Here is a 26,037-nt window from a genome sequence, read left to right as displayed (position 1 = left end):
ATCAGATGACAGACAGCTGGGTTCTTTTTCGTCTATTATGAACAATACTGCAGTGAACATTTGTGTGTATGGTTTTGTGTGGACAAATATCTCCAATTCTCTTGGGTATACTGGGAGTAGAACTGCTGGGTCATACGGTAATTCTGTGTTTAGCTATTTGAGGACCTGCAGACTCTCTTCCACAGTGGCTGTACCATCTTACATTCCTACCAGCTGTGTGTGAGGGTTCCAACTTCTCTACCTCTGCACTAGCAATTGTTATTATGTCTTTTTTATTATAGCCATCTTAGTTTATATTTAGTGATGTCTCACTATGATTTTAATTTGCATTTCCCTGATGGCTGATTTCTTTAAGTACTCATTTTCTCCGAACACAGACTGAGAGTTGTAGTAAGCAGATTTATGAGAGTTAAGAGAATTAAAATGTCATTTTTACAGTGGCATTTTAGGTAGAATATGTATTATTTTTTTCTGCCCTACAGAAAAATAACGCTGTGGATATTTAGCAAGAGATTAAAGGCAACCTAAATGCCCATTAATAGGGAACAGGATATGGCCACAATAAGTGACTGTTCAGGGATGGACATGTGAGAGGCCACACTGGTATTTTCTGCTGAACCTATCAGAGAAGAGGCACTGGTCCTCTCAGTGCCTGGACAGTGGGAGCCTGGAGCCACCTGTTTCCACACTCCCAGAGCCTGCCTGACAATGAAGCCAGAAGGGAACAAGTCCAGGGCAGCCATGCCTACTGCTTCCAGTTACACAGATTCCTCACCGACTCACCCCACTCCCCCTCCCTACACAGGCCAGCATCAATCCAGCTTCTGTCACCTACAACTGAAAAATTCCTGACTCTGAACGGCTGGGTATGTCTGGCTTGGCACAATCTGGCAATGGACAGACAGCTATTAGTACAGAATCGAAATTAATGGAGGGTGAGCTCTGTCCACTCTTCCTTTTTTCTATCTAGGCAATACAAGAGCATTAATGATTTTTATTTTAAGCATTCACAGGCTGAAAGACCATGAAAATGGGTAAATAACTTCTTATATTAAACAGAATTTGTAAAATCAGAACACACGAGGACAAAAAATTCATTCATGATTTGAGGAGCTACTCTAAATTTGGTTATTCTTCTGTTGACAGAAGGACCCAGTTAATTCAGCAGCGCATTACAAATTTCCTAAGGACAGGGATGATGGCCAATTCATCTTCGTTAACAGACTATGGCACCAAGTAAAAGTAGTTAATGATGTTCCACAAATAATTCGTTGAAGCTAAAAATCTGGCTTCGAATGAGTCTCTTATTAGATCATCTGGCACAAGAATCAGGAATGACAATTTGTTTTATGACAAAGCTTAGCAGAAAATGGAGCAGTGTGGGGGCTGAGTGAAAAAAGTACTTACTAAAATGAGGAAAACAACACATAAAAGTACACAATGAGAATCGTGTAGCATACGCAATAGAATACAGCCCATGTGTTCTAATTAGGTGACTTTATAAACAAATGCATTAGTCAGTACACTCTATATTCATTTTATGAAATAATTATTTTGTGTCTTATCTTCCTTGCTTAGCAGAATGATACTATGAATGTGGATCTCAGTTAACATTTTTGTTGAAAAAGGCTTTTAAGTCCCAGCCAGAGTCTAGAATATAAACTATGTTTATCAGGTTTTTATCTTATTTATGTCTGTTATTACATTTATTTTTGTTTCCTATTTTTTTAATTACCCTGTATGTAATTAAGATAAAGACTTTTTTGTTTATTCTTTCACAGAAAAGGAATACATTTTCTATATAATGCGTTAGCAGTATATACTTTTTGTTAGAAATTCATAATTTAAAATATATTATTTTTACTTTTTTTTTTTTTTCAACGTTTATTTATTTTTGGGACAGAGAGAGACAGAGCATGAACGGGGGAGGGGCAGAGAGAGAGAGGGAGACACAGAATCGGAAGCCAGCTCCAGGCTCTGAGCCATCAGCCCAGAGCCCGACCCGGGGCTCGAACTCACGGACCGCGAGATCGTGACCTGGCTGAAGTCGGACGCTTAACCGACTGCGCCACCCAGGCGCCCCTAAAATATATTATTTTTAATAAAAACTTAAAAAAACATATATCTATTCTTATTATGTTTTCAAGACTCTGTCCTTAACCTGGACGTTGAGTATTTTTAAATGCCTATGTTTGATTATATTTCATTTCTGCTTTTTTTTATTACATTAAGACTTGACAAGGGCGCCTGGGTGGCGCAGTCGGTTAAGCGTCCGACTTCAGCCAGGTCACGATCTCGCGGTCTGTGAGTTCGAGCCCCGCGTCAGGCTCTGGGCTGATGCTCGGAGCCTGGAGCCTGTTTCCGATTCTGTGTCTCCCTCTCTCTCTGCCCCTCCCCCGTTCATGCTCTGTCTCTCTCTGTCCCAAAAATAAATAAAAACGTTGAAAAAAAAATTAAAAAAAAAAAGACTTGACAATATACAGACATTTTAATTTACCTTGTCCACCTCTGTGACTCATGTGAACGCACTCAAAAATTATGTTTTCTAGTATACTATGAACTTATCACCAATCCTCAGTTAATCAAGCTTTCGAATTATTCTACCCTGGAATTTTTCAATTCCCACTTTATCTACCACATTTATTTTTTTTTTTAATTTTTTTTTTCAACGTTTATTTATTTTTGGGACAGAGAGAGACAGAGCATGAACGGGGGAGGGGCAGAGAGAGAGGGAGACACAGAATCGGAAACAGGCTCCAGGCTCTGAGCCATCAGCCCAGAGCCCGACGCGGGGCTCGAACTCACGGACCGCGAGATCGTGACCTGGCTGAAGTCGGACGCTTAACCGACTGCGCCACCCAGGCGCCCCTATCTACCACATTTAAAAAGTGGTATTATTAAGTCTTTAGTTAACATTATAGTTGTTTTGTTGTTTTACTTTCCTATTTTCATTTCATGACACAATCATATAATACTTTACATTTACAATGTACCTTAGTACAGTTTGGTTTTTTTTTCCCATTTAATGTATACTTCACTGTTTTATGGTCATGCAAATTCTCTGTTAATACTTTCTGTCATGAAACCTACTTCATGGGGCACAGTGGTGAAAACCCAAGCTGATTTCTGTATCTATACACATGATCAGGGAATAGTGATTCCAAACCCAAGAGCACCCTGTCCAAGAAGTTCCTGGAGCTCCTCTGAGGTCATTCTAATACCTAAACAACATCAAAGGAATTAATCTATGTTAAAGTTTTAAAGGCTAATTAAGTTTCTTCATTTTTGGCTAGAAATACATATTGGAAAATCTGGTTAGCAAAAGCCTTGAAAACCAGTATAGTCTTGGATTAATAAAAAGAATAAACAGAAATTATTTAATAATTGTATTTAGGCAGACCAAATGAATGTGTGTGGAGAAAGGAAGAATAAATAAAATTCTTGGAGGCAAAAGGCCTTACAGTACTTGCTAACTGGACCCAAGGTTTTGATTTTTAGATTTATTTAAGACACCTCCCACTATAAGAAATTAACTTTCTTGGATGATGTGATAATGGTATTGTGGTTATGGGTGTTTTTTTTTTTTTAAGGAATTATTTTAGAGGTACATTTTGAAATATTTATCATGAAATATACCTTAAGATCTTCAAAATAATCAAGTGTGGGATGTGGAGAAGAGGCTTAAATAAAACAAAATTGGTACAAGAAGCTGGATGACAGGAACATAGGAGTTCATTTTATTGTTCTACTTACTCATGTTTTAAAGGCATTCAAAGGGTATCAAATGTTATTTTTATTACTTTTATTTTACTTTGTTATGTAATCTTTACCCCAATGTGGGCTTGAACTCACGATCCTGAGACCAACAGGCGCAGGCTCTACCGACTGAGCGAGCCAGGTGCCCCTCAGATGGTGTTATTTTATCTTCCTTAAAGTCCTGGATTTTATGGATTTTGACACCATTTCTCAATCCTAGCTTTTTCTGAGATGGCAATTACCATACATGAATATTTCCCAAGATAAAGTCTAATTAAGAGGAAAAAGGTTCATTCTATAGACCACTATTTTATGAGACGTTGGCTTTCTTTTCCAATGATTAAACTATTGGGATTATGTAACTATTTGCGAATTGAGAAAAAAATGTAATTTAATCACACCCCCTAGGTTTGGCCTAATTGTTATTCTACTAATGTGTAATTTCTGCTTGCTGTAAATTCAAAGTTTCAAAAGGTAAAACTGTTAATACTACTAACAAAAAACTGTTTAACTAAAACTGAAAAATCTACGATTTAATATAAAAAGCACATTAGCGGGCACCTGGCCGGCTCAGTCGGAAGAGCATGCGACTCTTGATCTCCAGTTGTGAGTTCAAGCCTCACATTGTGTGTAGAGATTAATTTTAAAAAATAGTAAATAAACTAAAAAATATATATGTTAAAATAAATAAGTAAATAAATAAAAGCACATTAACTTACAACATTGTCAGCCCAGTCTGCTAGTACTGTTGAGATATAGTTCACAGCATTGAGAATTGCACAGTATCGAAAGCCAAGGGAAGCTCTAGTCTCTTCTTTCATCACCTGAGTTAACCGTATCCTGAAATCATCTACTAAGTCCTTCTGTAACTCCAGGAACTGTAGCTTTCTGGAAGCTGTGGGAAGATTTTTATATCTGTCTGTGGAGAAAGTTAACAAGACATGTGAAAGTTTTGCTTCTGCCCAGGACACAGTTACAGGTTTTCCCTATTGACATGCTTTGGTACCTTTGTCAAATAATCAATCGACCATCCAAGCACGGATCTATTTCTAAACTTTACAAGGTTGCAGGTTTCACAAGTATATGTACTTGTCAAAACTCACTGAACTGTATACTTCAGATTTATGTTCTCCATTGTATATAAATTACAGCTCAATTTTTTTAAATGTTTATTTTTGAGGGGGGGGGAGAGAGAGACACAGAGAGAGAGAGAGAGAGAGAGAGAGAGAGAGAGAGAGAGAGATACAGCTCAAGCAGGGAAGGGGCAGAGAGAGAGAGGGAGACACAGAATCTGAAGCAGGCTCCAGGCTTCACGCAGTCAGTACAGAGCCAGATGCGGGGCTTAAATCCACGAACCGTGACCTGAGCCAAAGTCAGATGCTTAACCAGCTGAGCTGCCCAGGCGCCCCACAGTTTAATTTTTTAAAGGCATAAGGAAATTATAGATGGGCCCTGATTTATTATGGTTCAACTTAAGATTTTTCAAGTTTACAATGGTACAAAAGCTATACACATTTATAGGAATTATTTGAATATTTTATATGGATCTCTTCCCAGGCTGGCAATATGGGATACAACCCTCTCATGATCCTGGGCAGCGGGAGAGCGGCATATCTCCATCAGCCATGGGATCATGAGGGTCAACAACCAATGCACTTACAGCCATTTTGTCCTCATACAACCATTCTGTTTTTCACTATCAGTACAGTATTTAATAAATTACAGGAGATATTCAACATTTTATTATAAAGTAGGTTAGGTGTATGAAACGCATTTTTGACTTAAAATGTTTAACTTAGGATACCTTCATCAGGATGTAGCTCCACTGTAAGTCACAGAGCTGTATGATAAGATTTTGGGGTAATGGTGGGGTTTGGAGGTGGGTCCTGCCCCCATGCTTTAATAAAATCACCTTTTTGCACCAAAGACATCTTCAAGAATTCTTTCTTGGCCGTCAGCTCCGAACCCCACCATCACCCCAAAACCTCATCATGTACATATAAAAACCACCCCATTTCAGGGCACCTGGGTGGCTCAGTTGGTTGTGTCCACCTGACTCTTGATTTCAGCTCAGGTCATGATATCACAGCTTATAAGATGGAGCCCCGTGTTAGGCTCTGTGCTGATGGTGCGGAGCCTGCTTGGGATTTCTCTCTCTCTCCCTCTCTCTCTCTCTCTCTGCCCCTCCCCCGCCAAATAAATAAAAATAAAACTTTTTAAAAAATCACCCCATTTCTTCAACAAAAAAATGACTTCTTTTTTTTTTTTTTTATAAATTTCTTTTTTTTTTTCAACGTTTATTTATTTTTGGGACAGAGAGAGACAGAGCATGAACGGGGGAGGGGCAGAGAGAGAGGGAGACACAGAATCGTTAACAGGCTCCAGGCTCTGAGCCATCAGCCCAGAGCCTGACGCGGGGCTCGAACTCCCGGACCGCAAGATCGTGACCTGGCTGAAGTTGGACGCTTAACCGACTGCGCCACCCAGGCGCCCCAGAAAAATGACTTCTTTTTTAAAGGAAGGAGAAACTATGACAGGTTAGAAGACTTATACACTTAAGAATTTACAGGTGAAATAAGATGCCTGAAATGTTCTTTAAAATACTCTAGGAGAAAAAAATATAGAAGTGATCATTGTTTTAAACTTTCATAACAGATACTTGAGGCTTCATGGTATCACAATCACTTTTGTGTATGTTTGAAAATTTCCCAAATAGAAAATGTTTTAAAAAGCACGAGTTCTTCAGGGCGCCTGAGTGGCACATTCAGTTGAACGTCTGACCTCAGCTCAGGTCATGATCTCACAGTTTGTGAGTTCGAGCCCTGGACTTTGGATCCTCTGTCCCTATCTGTCTCTGCTCCTCCCCCACTTGTGTGCACGCATGCGCTCGCTCTCTCTTTCGTTCTCTCTCTCAAAAAAAAAAAAAAGCTTACCTAAAAGAAAGTTGTATCTTGAAAGACTTATACTTACCAGTTATAACCAAGAGTAGCGTCATAAAAGTTTCTGCACAGTCTGGAACTTTCATCTCGTCCACATCAGTGATATCCTTATATTGGGATATCCAAGCAGCTTCTGATGAAAGCATTGAGTCCATTTTTTGAAGAGCAACTGATATGCAGAAAAAGGGAACAGGTCAATTAAGTAGTTACAGTCATTCTTAATTTTCAGCACAAGTTTTTAGGAGTAATGGTTTTTCTGTAAAAAACAAACAAACAAAAAACCAAATCTACAACCTCCCACCGGTTGCACTATATTTAACACGCTCTGTGTTAGGGTTGAACAAGATTCCCTACTTCTCCCCGCCACCCCTACCCAAAATCTTCAAAATAGTTAAACTGATGAGACAAGCTACATCCAACAGACACTACAAAGAACAGGAAGTACTATGGTACAATCTATAAAACAGTTAGCTGTATCCTATACTGGCTTGACTCTTCCATTCTAGAAACGTGGATGGTGCAAGTACAAGAAAAACTGGTCTGATGGGAAGAAAAGGCAACTTGGTAAACCTTAACCAAGAAAAATCCAGATGACTCTAGTTTCTACCCAGAGCGGGTGGAGAAAAACACCAAAAGTTAATATACACAAAAGGAGATAATATGCTCTCCACTTGATGGCTACTGAACACTTACATTTTCTCTCCACAGTCAACCACCTCTGAAAACAAGTGTCCTCTGACAGAATATGCATACAGTTGGCAAAAGTGCTGGGATAGGCATAAAGACTGTGCAGCTCCCTTTCGAACAAAAGCACCTCATCCACCAGATGACAGAAGAGATTGTCATCATAGAGCAGACATGGGATGTCTGCAGCTAACTTCTCAAGAACGAGCATCATGAGGCCCCGGGAAAATTCAAGCTGAAAGAAACATGTAAGCAGGAGGTAAGGTAAATGACAGATTATTCGCGGACACACACAACTCTAAAACTGGAACAATTTAAGAACACAGTTTCTTACCCTTGCATTTACCGAAGGGCCTACTTTGTCTAATATTGGCTGAATCTTCTCATCCAGAAACTGAGTGTGATTCCCAATCCACATAAGTACCTGAGCCAAGTACCATTCAGGCTAAGGAAGGAAGTTAAAATAGTCTGAATTCTTAAGTCATTCTGACCAGAAAGTTACAATTAAATGGTTCTAGTTAATTGTATACACATAGCACTTACACAAATTAGGTGAAGATTCTTATAAAAGAACACAATTTCTGCTCTGAACTTTAATCAGATGTTTCCCAATGTACTCCCAACAAATTCCCAAAGGTGGCATAAGTCAGTAAACTCATAAATTTACAATACTGTATGTGTTGAAAACATAGCACTTTGGAGATATGTAAAATGATGAGCATTACAAAGAACTGATGGCCTTTAATTTTGTTTTGTGTTTGGTTTTTTTGTAAATTACATTCCAAAATAACTTTTAAACCTGATTTTCTTCTGGTTTGTCTTTTCAAAAGGTAAAGTAAGAAAAAAATATGCCTTAAAACAGGTAAAATCATAGAAAAGTAAATGTAAATAGGCAGCTTTTTAAATTGTCCCTAGAGATGATTCTACAAACCTTCCAAGTTTTGTTGGACAGGCATTCAAAAACATTTACTGAGGGTAAATCCCTGTTATGTGCTAGATGCTAGAAATACAAAAGTGAGTAAGGGGCATCCCTAATCTCAGGGGCTGTGTAGTTTAGGCTTGATGACAGAGTGGAAATGTACTTTAGAAAGGAATCAACATGGGGTGCCTGGGTGGCTCAGTTAGTTAAGTGTCCAACTTCGGCTCAGGTCATGATCTTGGGGTTCGTAGGTTTGAGCCCCATGTCAGGCTCTGTGCTGACAGCTTGGAGCCTGGATCCTGCTTCAGATTCTGTGTCTCCCTCTCTCTCTGCCCCTCCCTCACTCACTCTGTCTCTCCTTCCCTCTCTCTCTTTCTCAAATATAAATATTTTTTAAAAAGTTAAGAAAATAATTTTAAAAAAAGAAAGGAATCAACATAACTCACAATTTTCTAACCTCAAATTCTTACTGCCTCTCTACAGCTGTAGGTTTATTGCCTTATCTCACTACTTACTAATTGGTTCTATTCTTCTTTCCACCAGCACCTCATCCAAAAAAGGAGGAGATCCATAAAGTACAATAGAATAAACTGAATTTAAGACCCAGAAATGCAATTGCCACTCAACTCCTTCCCGTGCAAACATAACTCCCTATCCCTTGACCTCTTTAAAATTCTATAAAGCCCATAAACTCATTTATAAATGCCACATACAACGCCTGGGGTAAGCCTGGTGCAATAACATATAATTCAAAACACTGAAATGAACCACTCTGCTACTTGCACTGCATTAAATGTAGCAAACTTAAGGATAAATAAGGTAGTCTCCACACCCTGGCAACAGAGTTCTAATTCTCAATGAATTCAATCAAATTTCATTAAAAACAAATGCCTGATTGTTTTTCTGGTCAAGTTAAAGAAAAATCTCAAGAATATCTCCAATATAGGGGCACCTGGTGGCTCAGTCATTTGAGCGTCCGACTCTTGATTTTGGGTCAGGTCATTCAGAGTCCTGGGATCAAGCCCCGCATTGGGCTCCGCACTGAGCATGGAGCCGCTTAAGATTCTTTCTCTTTCTTTCTTTCTTTTTCTTTCTTTCTTTCTTTCTTTCTCTCTTTCTCTCTTCCTTCCTTCCTTCCTTCCTTCCTTCCTTCCTTCCTTCTTTCCTCCTTCCTTCCTTCCTTCTTCCTTCCTTCCTTTCTCTCTCTCTCTCTCTCTCTCCCCTGCCCCCCTGTCCCTCTGTTCCTCCTCACTCACTCACCTCTTTCTCTAAAAAAAAAAAAAAAAAAAAAGAAATAAACAAAAAACAGAGTATCTCCAACATATATGGCTGTAATCCCTCAGCTAAAATGCTGGTGAGATGGTGAGAATTTCCTCAAAGCCATCCCCATCATTCCTTACTTTCTTGTACATACACAAATCATTTAATGTTTTAAAATTTTTTAAAGCTTTTCACTTATTTTTTAAATGGTTATCCATTTTTGAGAGAGAGAGAGGGAGGGAGGGAGGGAGGAGGGGAGGCAGAGAGAGAGAGAGAGAGAGAGAGAGAGAGAGAGAACGAGTGGGGAAGGGGCAGAGAGGGAGACAGAGAATCCCAAGCAGGCTCCACACCATTAGCACAGAGCCTGATGCGGGGCTTGAACTGTGAGAGCGTGATCTGAGCCACCCAGGCACCTCAGCCATAAATCATGGTAGCATCAGCACTCTGTTCAAAAGCGAATACTTGACTATCTGTGGACTTTCACATCTCTCTCTGATATATATATAAGACTGAAGGAGCAATTCGCACAGTGAAACACGTGGAGCCAGTTGTCACAAGTGCCCCCAACAAATGTCACAGCACACCCAAGGGGCAACTTGAGACACTGGTGAGATGACATGCTAATGAGTGAGCGGAGTCCCATGGCATATCAACACAAGTCCCAAAATAGATCTATTAAGGCAAGGACAAAACAGGAATTTAGCTCTTCAGAGAAAAAACAGAAATGTGAATGGGATCGGATTTTAACTTAAACCAGAAAGAGGATCGGGATGCTTAACAACTGCTATTAATAACAACGAAGGACAAGAGTTGGCAAAGCACACCTTGCTTATAACATTAGTCTGTCGGTTCCCTCGGAAGTGATACCTGAACCTTTTCTGAAGGGGAGTCAGCATAATCTGGATGGGCAGGATGACAGACGGGGATGCAGGAAGACAGTATTTTTCTGGAAGTTGTTTTGGCTCAGTAAGTAATTCATCTCTGAGATAGTCAAGTCAAGGAAAAAGAAAAGGAAAAACAATATATATGCATGGATATATGGATATATACACATATATACACACACACGTGTATGTATGTACAGATACACAATATATTTTTCTAACAAATATATAAGATACTAAGTAAAATTAACTATAAGACATAATTTTACATTGCATATGATTTCATAAAAAGTGCATGAAATATGTTATTAGAATTACCCTGTCTTTCCTAACATAAAAAACAGTAGTGAGGAAGGAAACACAATCAAGAATTCCTTTATTAACACTAGATTACTAAACTTTCCTCCCTATTGCCCATTTTTTTTTTCTGTCGTCCCAAGAGACCTACATGTGATATAAACCTGGGTCAGTCATATATTTCAGACTGACCCTGCTCCCCCCAACGCTATTCACTCTGAAGGGCACAATCCATCACTCTGCGGGTATATACAGATCAAGTCCAAACCTAGTACTACTGTTTGGCTTCTTGGTCCCTTTCAAAAAGTTTTACTCTCTAGCCACAAATCCACTCTCGAAAAAAAAAGCAATTTTAGTAAGTTTTATCTCCAACAAAGATACGAGGTTTGCAGTTTCAGAAGCTGGCAAAACAGTGTCTCCAGGTTACTGTATATCTCAGGGGCACCTGCTGGGCGACTCAAGCCAACAGTCTGAGACTGGGGGGGTGTGATGAATGGCCAGTGAAGCTGGGCTAAAACTTCCTCAAAATCACTGTAACAGAAAAAGCAACACACGTATTTCAGTAAAATACAATGGTCACCGAATATCCATGTGAAAGCACTACCATGAAATAACAGGTGAATTCCTTACCTTGTAAGTTTGTCCTTGAGGATCTTATGCCAGAATTTAACAGTGGCTCTCGTGAAAGCAAGAAGATGAGCACAAGATGATTCCTGAAGCTTGATGTCAAGTTCCGCCATAGACACCAGAGTAGAGGCTGCCTCTGGGACGTTATTGGTCATCAGATATTGCTGAATGTTATCACTGCAAAATGAGGCAAAGCAAACTTCAAAGATAGTCTGTCAAAATTCCAAGTGCAGCAAAAATGACATCTCCCTCCTGTGGTGTATAAGGTTCCGTGCAAGGAAGAAGGAGGCAGCCAGAAGTGGCTTTCTTTTTACCAATGTGGCCAAAGCTTAACATTTTTTCTAGGAAAGCCAGAAATCAAGACTTTCATGCAAAATCAATTAATCAAATCCTTTGAAACAAGCCAAATAAAAGATGTCTTCAGGACAAATTTATCCCGTGAGCCACCATTTTGGCTTATTTGACTTCATAGAGCAAAACATTTTATTTAAAAATGAGATGTTGTGTGTCAACTATACTTGAATAAAAAATTAAAGGGGAGCCTGGGGGGCTCAGTCGGTTAGGTGACTGACTTTGGCCCAGGTCACGATCTCACGGTTCATGAGTTTGAGCCCTGCATCGGGCTCTGTGCTGACAGCTCAGAGCCTGGACTCTGCTTCTGATTCTGTGTCTCCCTCTCTCTGCACCTCCCCTGCTCATGCTCTCTCTCTGTCTCTCAAAAAATAAATAAATGTTGAAAAAAATAATTTAAAAAAATAAAAAAAATTAAAATGAGGAAAAATGAAAATGAGATGTTTCTTTGGATAAAAATAACATCTCATAGCTTAAACAGCTAAGAATAAAGAATAAAATGTGACCTTGTCAATAACTGACCTTGGTTCAGGAGCCGCCCCCTGTAGGAAACCTGAGGCGGGAGTGTACCTCCAGGCATCCTCTACTGGCCACCAAAGTGCTGGGACTCCAGTCCCCCGTTTGGTGTATGTTCCTGGGGCACACACGGCGTCCTCCTTAGGAACAGGAATGTGTATCTCCACCCTGCAGAGCTCCACTATGCACAAGCATTTTTTCCTCTCCTCTGAGAGCTGCTTGTGTTTTTCATGGTCACTGCTTCAGGCCTCAGCAAGAATACTTAGCTCGTGTTTTTGTATTATTCTATTTATTCCTGTCAGCTCTTGTGGCCATCCCTGACTCCCATTCTCTCATTTTTCTTTCTTCTCTTTCTCTAATCATTTTTATTAAGATTTCCAACCAGTTTTGTCTTTTATAGCTACTACCAGAATTGAAAGCACTCTTTTGTCCCATTGGGTGTCAAGAAACCCATCATTTCTGCATTTAAAGCACGAGTAGTTTTGTTTTGGTTTTTTTTTTTTATGGACTTGTTCTTTTCTTGTTGTTTTTTAAGTTTATTTATTTATTTTGAGAGAGTGCATGTGTGTGAGGGAGGTGGAAGGGCAGAGAGTGAGGGAGAGAGAGAATCCTAAGCAGGCTCCACGCTGTCAGCTCAGAGCCCGACACAGGATTGGAACCCACGAACTGTGAGCTCATGACCTGAGCTGAAATCAAGAGTCGGACGCTCCAGTGACTGAGCCACCAGGATCCCTGTTTATGGGCTTGTTCTGATGGTCAGCATGCACAGAGCCTGCTCCCCTGTAAGGTTCTTCCCTGTGCATCATGGCAAATTAAAACCTTCTTGCTGATTTTCCACTTCAAAGAAACATAAATCCAAAGTAAGTGTTACATTATGTTAAAAGGAAGACTGCTGTGTTTAAGAAATGTACAGATGTTACAAAACAATGTAAAATGTACACAAAAGCACAGAGTAAGGGAGGACTCCTTTCCAGGACACAGTGAAGTAGCTCTCCACACAACACAGCATCATGAATGGCATTCAGAGCACAGAAAAAGCTAGGGAAACGGGGTTTGTGCATAATGATACTGCGATACTGTGGTATTCAAGAAGCAGAGCTAATAAAAGATGCTAGTTCTAAGGAAAAAACTAATTTTTTAAAAAAGAGAAAGTGCTACAGAATAAAAAGCAGGTTAATGTTAGAGAGAAATTAGATGAGGAAAATCTTAAAAACCCAAAGGAAGACAGAAATAGAGATTTATCACATTGAGAGCAAAGAACATGTTATTAAGGAGAAATAGCTATGCTCTATTTGATTATGAACTTGATTCCTATTTCTAATACGATGCCCAGGGCAAACTTATCTTAAACAATCCCAACACCAGAAAAAGGCTATCCATAACCATAGTCCTATGTTAATTAACCTATTGCTTTGGCTACTACAAGAGTGAGGCTTTTAAACAACTTACTCTACTTAATAATAAGGTTATTAACATTGCTCCTTATTGGTGTTTTCCTCCAGAGGGGCAAAGAAAAATGAAGTAAAAAGTAGCAAGATTTAAAATCTGTTCACCCCAAATAATTTATCCCAACAAGGAGATGATCTAAAAAGTTTAAATTGATTTCTGGAATCACTGGTAACACTACAATCTTAGGTGTATCATTTTTTCTGTAAATGTTAAACTTATATATGCAAAACAAAGACTTCACACCATGCTGAGAGGTAAAATTCTTTAAAATCTCGGGAAATACACAGGACAAAGTGATACTGCATTACTCTTTGGAAGACGTAACATAAAATATATTAACTCCGATACACAATGGGACATTAAAACTCTTGGATGACTTTTCTTCTTCAAGTCTTCCAGACAATATTAATGGTTGCTGACAGCTTTGAGCAAGAGTAGCTAAAACAAAGCACGATGGAACCATGCAGTATGGAGGGGCTGGGGGACTATATCAAAAACCAAATAATTTTGCCAATCTAGGCAGAAATGTTAATTTAGCTTGTTTGAAAGACAATACCAGACACACTCAGTTAACACTAGTGATTCAATTCAGAATTCAATTCAGAAAGAAGTGTGTACTTTTTTTCCCTCTACCCACAGGTAGCAAAACTGTACTTATGAGGATTCCCATTGAAAGAAATTCAAATTTTAGAGAAAGCAATCCATTTTATTAAGTGATCGTGTGTAAAGAGTAATATTACCACGTTGAAGAGTTGTTTATTAATTTGGTATTATAAATAATAGTTTTTATTTTGTGTTCACAATACAACTACAGGACTTAAAATTTTTACTTAGATCACTTTCTTTCAAATGCAAATTAAGCTCCCTGAAAAGTTTATGTTCATTCACAAAAAAGGAAAAGAATCATTATAATACTATTTTCATAACAACCAGGAAAATTACATTATTATAATCTTTAATTAACTCAATTATTTAATGGCATGCATGCACTGCTAAGACAGAGCCTCAAAGGAAAATAATAATTATGAGAACAAAGAAGCCCTTTTTACCTTAGTTCTTCAATTTGTGAAATCCATTTAAGGTAAGCAAGATGGCGCTCAATCTCTTCAATTTGGTTAATCATGGCCCCCAGATCTTCCATCCAGGGCTGTGCGGTCAGCAAATGGCTGTTAATGGAACTGAAGAGATGAGTTTCTTGCTCCAGAAACTGATTAAGAAATTGCTTTGATTCTTCTGCATTTTTTAAGGCACTCTGAATTCTTTTAGGGATTTCTGATGAAATTGTAAGTACCTGATTGTAACAAAAACAAAAAACAGCAGCAATCAGATAAAATTTTCACTTTTTTTTTCATGTTTATTTTTGAGAGAGAAAAAGCACCACTGGGGGAGGGATAGAGAGAAAGGGAGACAGAGGATCAGAAATTTGGTTCTGAGCACAGAGCCCGATGCAGGGCTCAAACTCAAGACCCACGAGATCATGACCTGAGCAGAAGTCGGACGCTTAACTGACTGAGCCACCCAGGAGTCCCCTTGTAATGTTTTAATTAGATTATCATCTTCAAAATACATGTTTGTTCTAAAAGAATTGAAAATTGTCAATTATAAGCTTCAAAAGAAAGGTGCGATTTCTGCCTCCTGCACCAACCAAACCTAAACACAAAATGCCGTACGTGGGGATGTGTGGGCAGCAGCAGATGCCCCTGTAAGCACCTCTGCATCTTTCATGAAGCTCAGCACTTTCAGAGGGTCCAGAAAGAGAATTTTCTTATGCTTTATCTACCAAACACTTTCCTTCAAAAACAAATGAAGTTCTATTCTAAAAGTCTGAGTACATGTTTGTTGCAAAAGTGACCCTGGTGATTCTGATTGAAGTCTACGGCAAGAACCATTGACTTGGGAAGATAATATACAGGTAACGCCTTTAGATGTGGTATTTACTAATTCTTCTTCTCGCACATGGAAAAACATATACAAGTATTAGGTATCAATACAACATAAAGACTATTCTAGAGGAATTTCAATTGAATCAAGACTGATTAGACACTTTGTGCGAAGCACTGTGCTAGGAACAGATAAGTAAGAAATGGTGTCTGCCCTTAAGCTCAGTTCATATGGAAGAGAAATGGAAGCAAATAACTACTGTATTATGGGACTGATGCAATAAAAGATAGATGCTAGGTACAGTGGTGTCCGAAGGTAGTGCCTCCCAAACCTGAATGTACACAGGAATTGCCTAGACAGCTGGTGTAATGCAAATGTGAGTTGTTAAGTCTGAAGTAGGGACTGACATTCTGCATTTCCAACAAGCTCCCACGCTTTGGATAATGAGGTGTTGAGATGCAAGGCAACTGGGCTTACATGGCTCCTGCAAAGACCTCTACAGGGCTGGTGGGAATTTTCTGGGGAACTTTGGAAGGAAAGGACATTCCAGACAAAAGGAACGGCTCAGTCATGATGAGAGACCAGCAAAGCTGAGTAAGGCATAGAATACAGTTCAAGAACACATAGAAAGAAGAGACGACCCTAGGGGCACCTGGGTGGCTCAGTCGGGTCGGACTGCAGCTCAGGTCATATCTTGAGGTTCATGGGTTCGAGCCCCACATCTGTGATGTCAGCTCAGAGCCTGGAGCCTGCTTTGGATTCTGTGTCTCCTTGTCTCTATGCCCCTCCCCTGCTCATCCTCTGTCTCTCTCTGTCTCTCAAAAATAAATAAATAATGTTAAAAGAAAAAAAAAAAAAAAGAAGAGACAAACCTAGATTGGTAGGGAGAGGCGAGATCAGAGAAGCATCTTGTGCCTTAGAAGGATGTGGGCTTTTTCCAACAGGCAATGGGAAGCCATTAAGAGTTTAAAAAAAAATTTTGTTAACGTTTATTCATTTTTTGAGAGACTGAGCATGAGCAAGGGAGAGGCAGAGAGAGAGAGGGAGTCACAGAATCTGAAGCAGGCTCCAAGCTCTGAGCTGTCAGCACAGAGCCTGACATAGGGCTCGAACTCACTCACAAGGCGGTAGGATCATGACCTGAGCTGAAGTCAGAGGCTCAACCGACTGAGCCACCCAGGCGCCCCACCATTAAGAGTTTTTAATAAGGGAATCATTCAGTTAGATTTATGATTTGGAAAGTCAGGGACGGCTGGCTGGCATAGTTGGGGGAGCACGAGACTCCTGATGTAGGGGTTGTAAGTTCGAGCCCTGTGTTGGGTATAGAGATTACTTAAAATAAAAAATCTAGAAAAAAAAAAGGTAACGTGATAAACAATTATGTTTATTCTCATATTATTTGTAGTACTAAAAAGTGGAAACAGCAAAAATGTCCACTAGTAAGGGCCTAGTTAAATTATGTACAACCATAGTTGAATACCATAAAACCATTCCAAAAGAGAGATCTATATACATTGATAGGAAAGCAAGCCATGTATTACATTAATTATAAAAAGTTAAGCCATGCATATTTTAAGTATACACACGCTTACACAATACAGAAAAGACTGTAACTATATATATATTTGCTTATTCACACGAGATCATTTCTGTAATGGATAAAAATGAGCGATGGTTACTGCGGGATGGGAAGGAAGCAGAAGACGGGCAAACTGCCATCCAGTGTGTGAGAGGCTGCAGCCCTAAACTGGGTGAACTGGGTGGCGGGCAGAGACAGGAAGGGGGCAAAGGTCAGATGATCTGGAGATGGGATAGAGGAGGCGGGATGACCGGCGATCTTAGTAAGGTTCCCAGGCTTCAGGCCCGGGTGACAGGCAGATAGTGGCGCCATTTTCCAAGAAAGGGAAGCATGTGAAGACACAGAGCAGTACAGTTTGGGACATGCTGAATTTAAGGTTCAGTTAGGGGCTTTGGCAGCAGCTTCCGGGGTCATCGGAGAAACAAGCCTGGTTGGGAAGTGGAGACAGACACAAAGAAAGGGGACTTCTTGAGGAAGCCTAACAACAAAAGGGAGGGACTAGCACTGGCTAAGAGATGACGGGGGAGTGTTCTGTTTTCAGGAAGAGCCGTGGGCATGTCCCTACGCTGAGGGGACAGGACTGGCTGAGGAGCAGAGGAGGAAACTATAAAACCACGAAGCAACATCACTCCGGTGGCAGGTAGAATCTGAGGCACGAGGACAGCCGTAGACTGATCTTCGGCTGAATTAAGAAGTAGACATGGCTGCAAAGAAGTTTGTGGAATGTGGGGTAGACTGTTCAATAGAGTCATGCTAAGCGGCCTTCATCTTTTCTATTTGGGAAGACAGAATGGCCAGATGGGGCAGGTATCCTGGGGAGAATTTGTAAGAACAAATGAGGGGAGTGGCAGAGGAGCCGACCTTCCCAAGGAAGGAGCCCTGGAGACCACATATCAGAGCTGGCATCCATCCGCTCAGCCTGTGACTTCCTCAGAGAGCCCACTACAGCTTGGCTGCAGGTGTGGATGGAGGGGGTGGGGCTGGGCCATGCTTAGGAGAATAGGGCAGACATGGTGGAAAAACCGGAAAGGTGAGGGCTGAGGGGGTGGGGATGGGGGAACACAGGATGGCTATCAACCCAGGGCTAACACACGAACATACCACACACTTAACCCAATGTAGCAGTTACATGATATGAATCTTTTATCCTTGACACACTGTTGCAAGTAAATGGATCCACTTATTTTTTTAAGATTACATTCACTGGGTTTTTTAAACACCATTTTAAGTAATAATTTCACTGTAAAAAGAAAACACCTGAAAATACAGAAAGATGTAAAGAAAATGAATCACCTATTAACCAACCACTCAGAAATAACCATTATTATGTCATACTTATTTTCAGGTTTTCTCCTCATGAGCGCACATATAAAAAGTTTGGAATGATGGTGTTATGACATTTTTGTACACCATGAATTACTTCCTTGACTTTAAAAGTCACTGTACGAAAAACTCCTTAAAATGTTAGCTGTCGGGGTGCCTGGGTGGCTCAGTTGGTTAAGTGGCCAACTTCAGCTCAGGTCATGATCTCACGGTTTGTGAGTTCAAGCCCCAAGTTGGGCTCTGTGCTGACAGCTCAGAGCCTGGAGCCTGCTTTGAATTCTGTCTCTAGCTCTCTGCCCCTCCCCCGCATGCGCTCGCTCTCTCTCTCTCTCTCTCTCTCTCTCTCTCTCTCTCTTAAACATTAAAAAACATTTTTTTTCATGTTAGCTGTCATTATGTTTTTAAGACCTAAATCAGACCAGCAGGAACTTTGTCTTTTACATAATTTGTAAAGTACCTAGCACATTGTAGGTCCTTAAAACCTATTAAACAGTTTTAAATGACTAGACTATTTGTCATAATCTGTATCTTCAAAATTCCCTAGAACAACAGTGATATATAATAATGGTGATGTCTATATTATGTCATTGAACAATTCTGGTATTATTTCAATGAGTTTTAATACTTGCCTGTTCTTCTAACTGCATTTTATTTTCTGTCATCTGTTCTATGAGTTTATCAAGTTTCTTTAAAGATTTAAGGTCATTTCCAACTTCTTTTTCTATAAATGCAGACACGTAGGAAGTGAGATCACCATTATCTGTATCTTCACTGACTTGTTCATTTCCAAAAAGAGCTGCAATATTTATGTCATCTAAAATGAAAGAATAACAATTATTTAACATTACCAAGCACCACAGGATTAAAGGAAATACAAAAGATATACAAAGGGGGGCACCTGAGTGGCTCAGTCAGTTCAGTGTCCGACTTCAGCTCAAGTCATGATCTCAGAGTGTGAGTTCGAGACCCACATCAGGTTCTCTGCTGTCAGCATAGAGCCTGCTTCAGATCCTCTGTCCCTCTCTCTCTCTGCTTGCATGCTCTCTTTCTCTCAAAAATAAACATTTTTTTAAAAAGGAATTCTTTTTAAAAAATGCCTTAAAAAAAGAAAAAAATAGTATTGAAAGATTTTGAGTCTATGAAAAAAATTGAAAAGGTGACCGAGTAAAAACTCTTCCTTATGTAAGAGTAAAAAAGTTGGGTTTTAAAAAATGTTTATTCATTTATTTTGAGAGAGAGTGAGAGAGAGCATGCATGGAGGAGGAGTAGAGAGAGAGAGGGAGAGAGAATCCCAAGCAGGCTCATGCTATCAATGCAGAGCCTGATGTGGAGATCGATTTCACAAACCGTGAATCATGACCTCAGCTGACATCAAAGTCAGACGCCTAACCGACTGAGCCACCCAGGAGCCCCGAGTAAAAAAGTTTCAAAAGCTTCAAATACCATTATACAAAACTTTCCATGTCAGAAAAAGGAAAAAAGGGAGCTTGAGAGAAAACACAAATTACTAAGGAAAATTCAAAATGACTGATGGAACCACTAAATTGCACAGTCCGACATGAGGATCCTTCTGTGGCAAATAAACTAGACTCACACCAATCCACAGTGTACTTATTAAATGTGACAAAAACAGGTGATTTGGAGCCCTGAGCCATTTCTCGGGAAGAGTGGGAGCAGAGGCAACATGGACGGTGGCTGAGCAAACAATGTGCAGTGAAACCAGGAGCTCCTGGGTAGCTTTGCTCCCATCCCATTTAGCATGTGGGCAGATTTCCCTAAGAGCCCGTTCCTTACTCTCCGCCTGAAACCTAGCATTGCCTATCGTTTCCACGTCAGTTTTTCACTCTGCAAGCGTCTATACCTTCTTCCAGTATCCACAATGTTTAAGGCAAAATTAAGCAATTTAAGCTGCCTCTAATTCTTTGTGGAAAGAGGCAAGATTCAGATACATAAATAAAAAATGTTCAATTTTTATTTAAAGAAACAAACTTCTAGTAAATGCTTGATTCACTTCAAAGGCAATTAAGTGATCTTCCACTGTCCTAAATTTCTGGACCGACAGCACTGCTCCTCTCTTCCAGAGTATCTCCAGCTCTATATCTATTCCAGGGTGGACGTGCCCTAAGCGCCAGAGAAAGTGGAAGGCCACAGCAGCTTCCTGACAAAGAAGGTAAGAGTGACAAGATTCGCAATGGCTGCCGCGTCTCTTTCCACACCACCCTGGTGTGCTGAGGTACACTGTTTCCTCTGTAGTATCTGTTTCCATGTGCAGGCTATTCCCTTTTAGTAACTCATGGAATCCTTCCAGCAGAAGGTTAGGAAACTCGGTATAATGGTAGCTGCGAGCGTGCCACTGTGGGGTCCCTAGGCTCCCTGCTGCCCAACATGCTTGACTCCACTCAGTGCACGGTGTGAATTATTTTGCAGACGGGGCTTAATCTCCCTAGATTTGAGTAGCACCTACAAATTAAAAAAAAAAAAAAAAGATAACGTAGAAGTGTAAGAGGAACAGCAATTGATTTCCAGATGAAAGTAAGTGCTATAAAATAAGGCCCCAGAGAAAAAGCAGACTTCCTGGAAACCAAACCTTAGAATAAACCTGAACATGCAGTGCATTTCTCTACCTCAGGTTTAACTAAAGGATGTGGTCCTCCCTAAACAAACCATTCACGGTGTTTGTAAACAAATGAAAAGCTTGATTGTACTAGTTTATGGTTAGTTACAAAGACTACAGCAATTTCTAAAAAGAACAAAAGAAAAAAGAAAAACAAAAAAAAGTGTGTGTGTGAGAGAGAAAGCTGGGGAAACAATACGGAGCCTCCTGGGGAGCAATACTGGTTGAACTTTGCCTCTGTTCTTCCTGGAGCTGCCCTTGTAGAAGTTGGCTCTTCACCAAAAATGAAGTTTTAAGAAAGCAGCAATGAGAGAAGGCAAGAGGTTAGACAAGAGATTATAATCAGCCTCATTACGAAACAACTGTTACTTCTGATCAAATGAAAAATGAAAAGAGAGAGAGAGAGAGATGCCTAAATGCAAAATATAACTGTCAGATTTTGCTCATTTAGGATTAAGAGAATACATACCAATGTGTTTAGTACTAGGTTATGTTCCTCCCCCAGCCCCCAAACCCAAATTTTCCTTTGTTCTATTCAACTTATGAGTATTCAAAGTGCGTCCATGTGCTATGAGAAGCAGTAGCCCACCAGTAACTAGGAGCAAAACTAGCATAAATCTATGCCTTGACTTCCCAACTATAAATTGTACCATTTGCCCAGCTGACACCTAAAGGTTATACACGGCATTAAAATCCATGTTTCCTGACCCTCAACCCAAGTTTCTTACTTTTTTTTCTCCTTCAAATATGAGAATAGGCTGGTTTGCATCAAACTTCATTAATGCAGAATCCATCTACGGTTATGGACAAGAGTCACAGTGTCCTCTTTTTCTAGTTTAATCTTGAATAAAACAAGTATGTTGTACATTCCATCTGCAGACACCTAGAGGCAGGGCTTTGTGGAGGGAATGTTTTCCTGTAGCTTAGGGAGCAAATTCTATCTTCATTTACTTTTACTTACTGTTTTTTTTAATAAAAAATTTTTTTTGTGGGGGGCACCTGCGTGGCTCAGTCAGTTGAGCCTTGGACTCTTCATTTCACCTCAGGTCCTGATCTCATGGTTTGTGGGATCGAGCCCCACATCGGCTGTCTTGTGGAGCCTGCTTGAAATACTTTCTCTCTTTCTCTCTCAAAATAAATACATAAACATTAAAAAATATATATATATTTTTTGCACCTACTTTTAAATTCTATTCTTTTGACATCACCATTTAAATGCAGTAAGTATATTCTTGGTCAAATGACGTTCTTTAAGATGACACACTGGTGATTTGGGAGGTTTTTATGACTCTCCTTTTCTGTTTCTTGTAATAAGCACCCCTAATTGCAAACAAGTTGACCAAGCCACCAGAGGGATAAGGACGAAGTCTATAGTCTGTGTCTATCATTCTACTAAATGACATCTCAGTAGGCATCAACTTCTCACGCATCTGAATAGGCAAAGGTGGGAAAGGGAAGGTTTAACTAAAAGACAGAGGGTACTCTCCAATCTTTTAAAAAAGGAGCTGAGCTATGACCGTCAAGTGCTATGGGCTACTTAGAGCTTTCCTTCCAAGGCAGAATGTATCCGCAGGCATGGTAAGGGCAAGCCTAATTCCTGAAGACATTATGGTAATGTGGACACCCTTCCTCCTACCACTACTCATTCCTAGACTATTTGCCATGGTCAGAAGAACCAAAAACCCTCTGATGGAAAAGCTGTTACATGCCTTTCCCCTTCCTCCCCCAATAAACTTCACTTCAAAAGCCACTGAAGATTCCCTGATTTCCAGAAGCCTGCCATGCTTAGCTCATTACAGTAAAATGACAAATGTCCACATCCCTGACATGTGCTCCTGTCCTCGATAGGAAATGGAGATGCTGACCTTTTCCCTCTTCCTTGTCCAGACCAAGATTCAGGAAACAAGTTATCCCTTGTATTTTTCTTCCCAGATCAACTTTTACTGGCAAATTCACTGAAGGTAAAGTACCACTAGACAGTTACCATTTTGACTCTAATTAAGGCGGTGGTCATCTCTCCTAGATCATTAATTAGCCCCTCCAAATTCCTGATGCTTGATAAGTTGTTGTTTCATTAAGATAACAGGCAGGCCCCAATTATTCTGAATTGGTGCAGGGGGCAGACTCCAGTGAAACTACACCAGTCCCTGCACTAAGTCTGGGTCAGGAAGTATAGCTTATCTTCAAATTATCCCACATTTTACAATTTTAGAAAGAAAGATAGGTGCATGATGATAACCAGTACTTAATACAATGCAAGTATATTGTAGCAAAAAAAAAAAAAAAAAAAAAAATGGAGAGATTCATCTTAAAGACAACAGGCTACGACTCTTCTGCTCTTCTGCTCCGCAGACCCTGGAGGGCTGAGTTTAGGAGAGATGGCTGGGTAAAGAATGGTAAGGTGTTTCGAGTCTGCTTACTTTTCTCCTCGACGTCCTTCCTTTCGTTACCACTTTCAGAGCAGCACTAGAAGAACAGGTGTAACAAACACATTAAGACTGGAGTGATAGGTGGAACTCCTCAGGATTCCCAGAGGGCGCGAGGTCCCAGACTCCCTCCCCTGGGGTCTTCCTGAGGGGTCAGGGCCATCTAACGCAGGTGGCCCTGAGGACCACCACTGCCACCTCCCCAGAACCGCTGGAGTTACCTTGCCCAGCCTCAGGGCATGTCTCTACGTCCCTAGAGACAACTATCTGTGTCATCTCATCAGGGTCGCCAGAGCCACCGCCCTGGGACCACCTTCTCTGGGAGGTCCGTGTCACCTCGCCAGATTGGAAGGCCTGTCTCCCCGGGCCACGGAAACCACGTCCCCAGGCCGCCAGGGCCACCTCACCGACGCAATCTCCTTTGGCAGATTTGTGCCACCTCCCCGGGCTACCAGCGTCCCCTCCCCGGGCCACCAGGGCCGCCTCACCGGGGCTGCCGGCGCCTTGCCTATCTCGGCGGCCGGGAGCATCCCGTCTCCGCGCGAGTCCTCGGCTCCATGAGCAGCCAGCGTGGCTTGTAGAGTTCCGCTGAGGCCAGCGGCCAGACACCGGCTCTCCCTGGGAGACCGTGGGGCTGGGCGCCACCTCCACTTCCCCTCGCCGTCTCTCTGATTTCTTCCTCTCCTCCCAGAGAGGCCCTGCCCGCGCAGCCTGGGCCAGCCATGCGCGGTGGCGCCCTCTGCTGGCAGGGGGCCAGCACGGCCGTTCAGGAAGCGGGCGCCAGCCCCCCAGGCTCTCGGGAGAAAGGGGGGCGGGCCTTCTCAACCTCCGCCACACCTCCACCTCGCGGGGGTCCTTGCGGATGGAGCTTGAAGGTACCCCACCCTCTACACCATAAGTTCCTTGTGAACTTGTGTAAATTCCTTGTGTTCAGCTTATCCTTTAGATGAGACCCCAGATGTTCTCAGAGTGTGAGGGGGCTTGTTGGCTAACTTTAATGTAATTTGGTCGGCCTGTTTAGTTGGGGGAAATTCCAATGTCATTATCTTGGGATCTTTCTTTTAAGGCTGATCAGACCCAGCTAGAGATGACCCTCCACTTTTCTGCCTGTAGGGTGCAGATCTGGTTGTAAACGACTGGGAGCTGAATGGCAGAAGAGGACTCAGCATCAAATATGCACTTTACCCCGTGCAGAGGCCCCAAAAACGTGGCCTTTGACAAGAAGGAGGAACATGAGGGATCTGGAAGCAAGAGGCAGGTAGAGGACCCAGGGATTCGACTTCAAAAACAAACATGGGAGGTGGTATCAAAAAGACTAAAACAAAGGAGGGTGGGAGGGAACAACCCATAGAGGAAACAGAAACCATTTAGTGAGAAGAAAATTTTAAAATATATATATCCTGTATACATTGTCTATATACATTGTACATAGAATATATATAATCAATATCTTGAGATGTGAGGTACCACTGCAACCATAAAACAATAAATAACAGGATACTGTTTTTAAAAGAGTATTTAGAGGGGTGCCTGGGTGGCTTAGCCGGTTGAGTGTTGGACTTGATCTCGGCACAGGTCATGAGTTCACCATTCATGAGTTTGAGCCCTGGCTGGGGCTCAGCACAGAGCCTGCTTGGGATTATCCCCTTCTCTCTCTGCCCCTCACCTGCTCACTTGCTCTCGTTCTCTCTCTCTCAAAAGAAATAAACATTAAAATAAATAAATAAAAAGAGTATTCAGAGACAAATATGATTGCAGAAATGGAAAGTTCAATAAAAGAGTTGGAAGATAAATGTTGGGAAATATCTGAGGCGGGGGGGGGGCAAGCAAAAGGACAAAGAAATGAAAAATAAGAAAGAAAGAAAAAAAAAGAAATTAGAGGACCACTGCAGGAGATCCAAAATCTGAAAAATAAAAGAGTTCCGAAAGAAAAACCAATCACTCCTTAGGGAAAGAATGATCATCACCAAAAAATTCAAGACAATGCCTCCAAACTAAAAGTCACGAGTTTCCAGATTAAAAGGGCCCACTGAGTGCCCAGCACAATGGATAAAAGATGACTCATCCCAAATCATCATTGTGAAATTGTAGGACATGGGGGGGGGGGGGGGGGGGGGAACAGAAAAACTAAGGTTTAAAGAGAGAAAAACAGATCACTTAACAAAGAGTCAAGAGTGAAAATAACTTTCAATTTTCTCAACAGTCAAAAAAAAAGCTAGAAGACATAGGAGCAAATTCTTTTTTTTTTTTTTTTAATGTTTATTCAGTTTTGAGAGAGAGCGTGAGCGAGGGAGTTGCAGAGAGAGAGAGGGGGCAGAGGATCCAAAGCGGGCTCTGCACTGACAGCAGCCAGCCTGATTCAGGGCTTGAACTCAATAAACCGTGAGATCATGACCTGAGCCGAATTCTGACACTTAACCGACTGAGCCAACCGACTGAGCCACCCAGGTACCCCATAGGAGCAAATTCTATCAAATTTCAAAAGGAGATTTATTTCAAACTAGTATTCTACACCTGATGAGTCAAATACCA

At 41.0% G+C, this 26,037-nt stretch overlaps 1 protein-coding gene and 1 long non-coding RNA gene across 5 annotated transcripts in view; one reads left to right on the top strand and one right to left on the bottom strand.

Annotated features, from left to right (window-relative positions):
* The window catches only part of RINT1 (RAD50 interactor 1), a 30,470-nt gene extending 6,298 nt beyond the window's left edge, over positions 1–24,172 (bottom strand). For 2 of the 3 annotated variants that reach the window (XM_040472892.1, XM_040472893.1), the window contains exons 1-11: positions 23,994–24,161; positions 23,500–23,545; positions 19,095–19,279; positions 14,732–14,973; positions 11,370–11,543; positions 11,121–11,270; positions 10,383–10,539; positions 7,714–7,824; positions 7,389–7,614; positions 6,727–6,864; positions 4,476–4,675 (exon numbers count right to left, since the gene is read on the bottom strand). In XM_040472892.1, the coding sequence (XP_040328826.1) occupies positions 4,476–4,675; positions 6,727–6,864; positions 7,389–7,614; positions 7,714–7,824; positions 10,383–10,539; positions 11,121–11,270; positions 11,370–11,543; positions 14,732–14,973; positions 19,095–19,279; positions 23,500–23,545; positions 23,994–24,035 (1,671 nt within the window). In that variant the 5' untranslated portion in view covers positions 24,036–24,161. Of the gene's footprint in view, positions 1–4,475; positions 4,676–6,726; positions 6,865–7,388; positions 7,615–7,713; positions 7,825–10,382; positions 10,540–11,120; positions 11,271–11,369; positions 11,544–14,731; positions 14,974–19,094; positions 19,280–23,499; positions 23,546–23,993 lie in introns of all 3 variants that reach the window. The other variant, XM_040472894.1, reaches the window with a different exon arrangement.
* On the top strand, positions 7,533–24,754 carry LOC121028866 (uncharacterized). 2 transcript variants are annotated; one of them, XR_005789470.1, is made up of 4 exons: positions 7,533–7,638; positions 20,547–20,635; positions 22,967–23,040; positions 24,619–24,754. It is a non-coding gene; the product is annotated as an uncharacterized LOC121028866 (long non-coding RNA). The 2 variants fall into 2 exon arrangements; XR_005789471.1 differs by lacking the exons at positions 7,533–7,638; positions 20,547–20,635; positions 22,967–23,040 and adding an exon at positions 24,248–24,380 and having other exon boundaries at positions 24,572–24,705.
* Positions 24,755–26,037: the final 1,283 nt, after the last annotated feature.

The sequence above is a fragment of the Herpailurus yagouaroundi genome, unplaced genomic scaffold, assembly GCF_014898765.1.
Source record: "Herpailurus yagouaroundi ecotype Mexico unplaced genomic scaffold, PumYag 100, whole genome shotgun sequence".
In the NCBI taxonomy this organism is placed as follows: domain Eukaryota; kingdom Metazoa; phylum Chordata; class Mammalia; order Carnivora; family Felidae; genus Herpailurus; species Herpailurus yagouaroundi.
The sequence above is the reverse complement of the archived record's forward strand: the minus strand, read 5'-3'. Positions and strand labels throughout refer to the sequence as shown.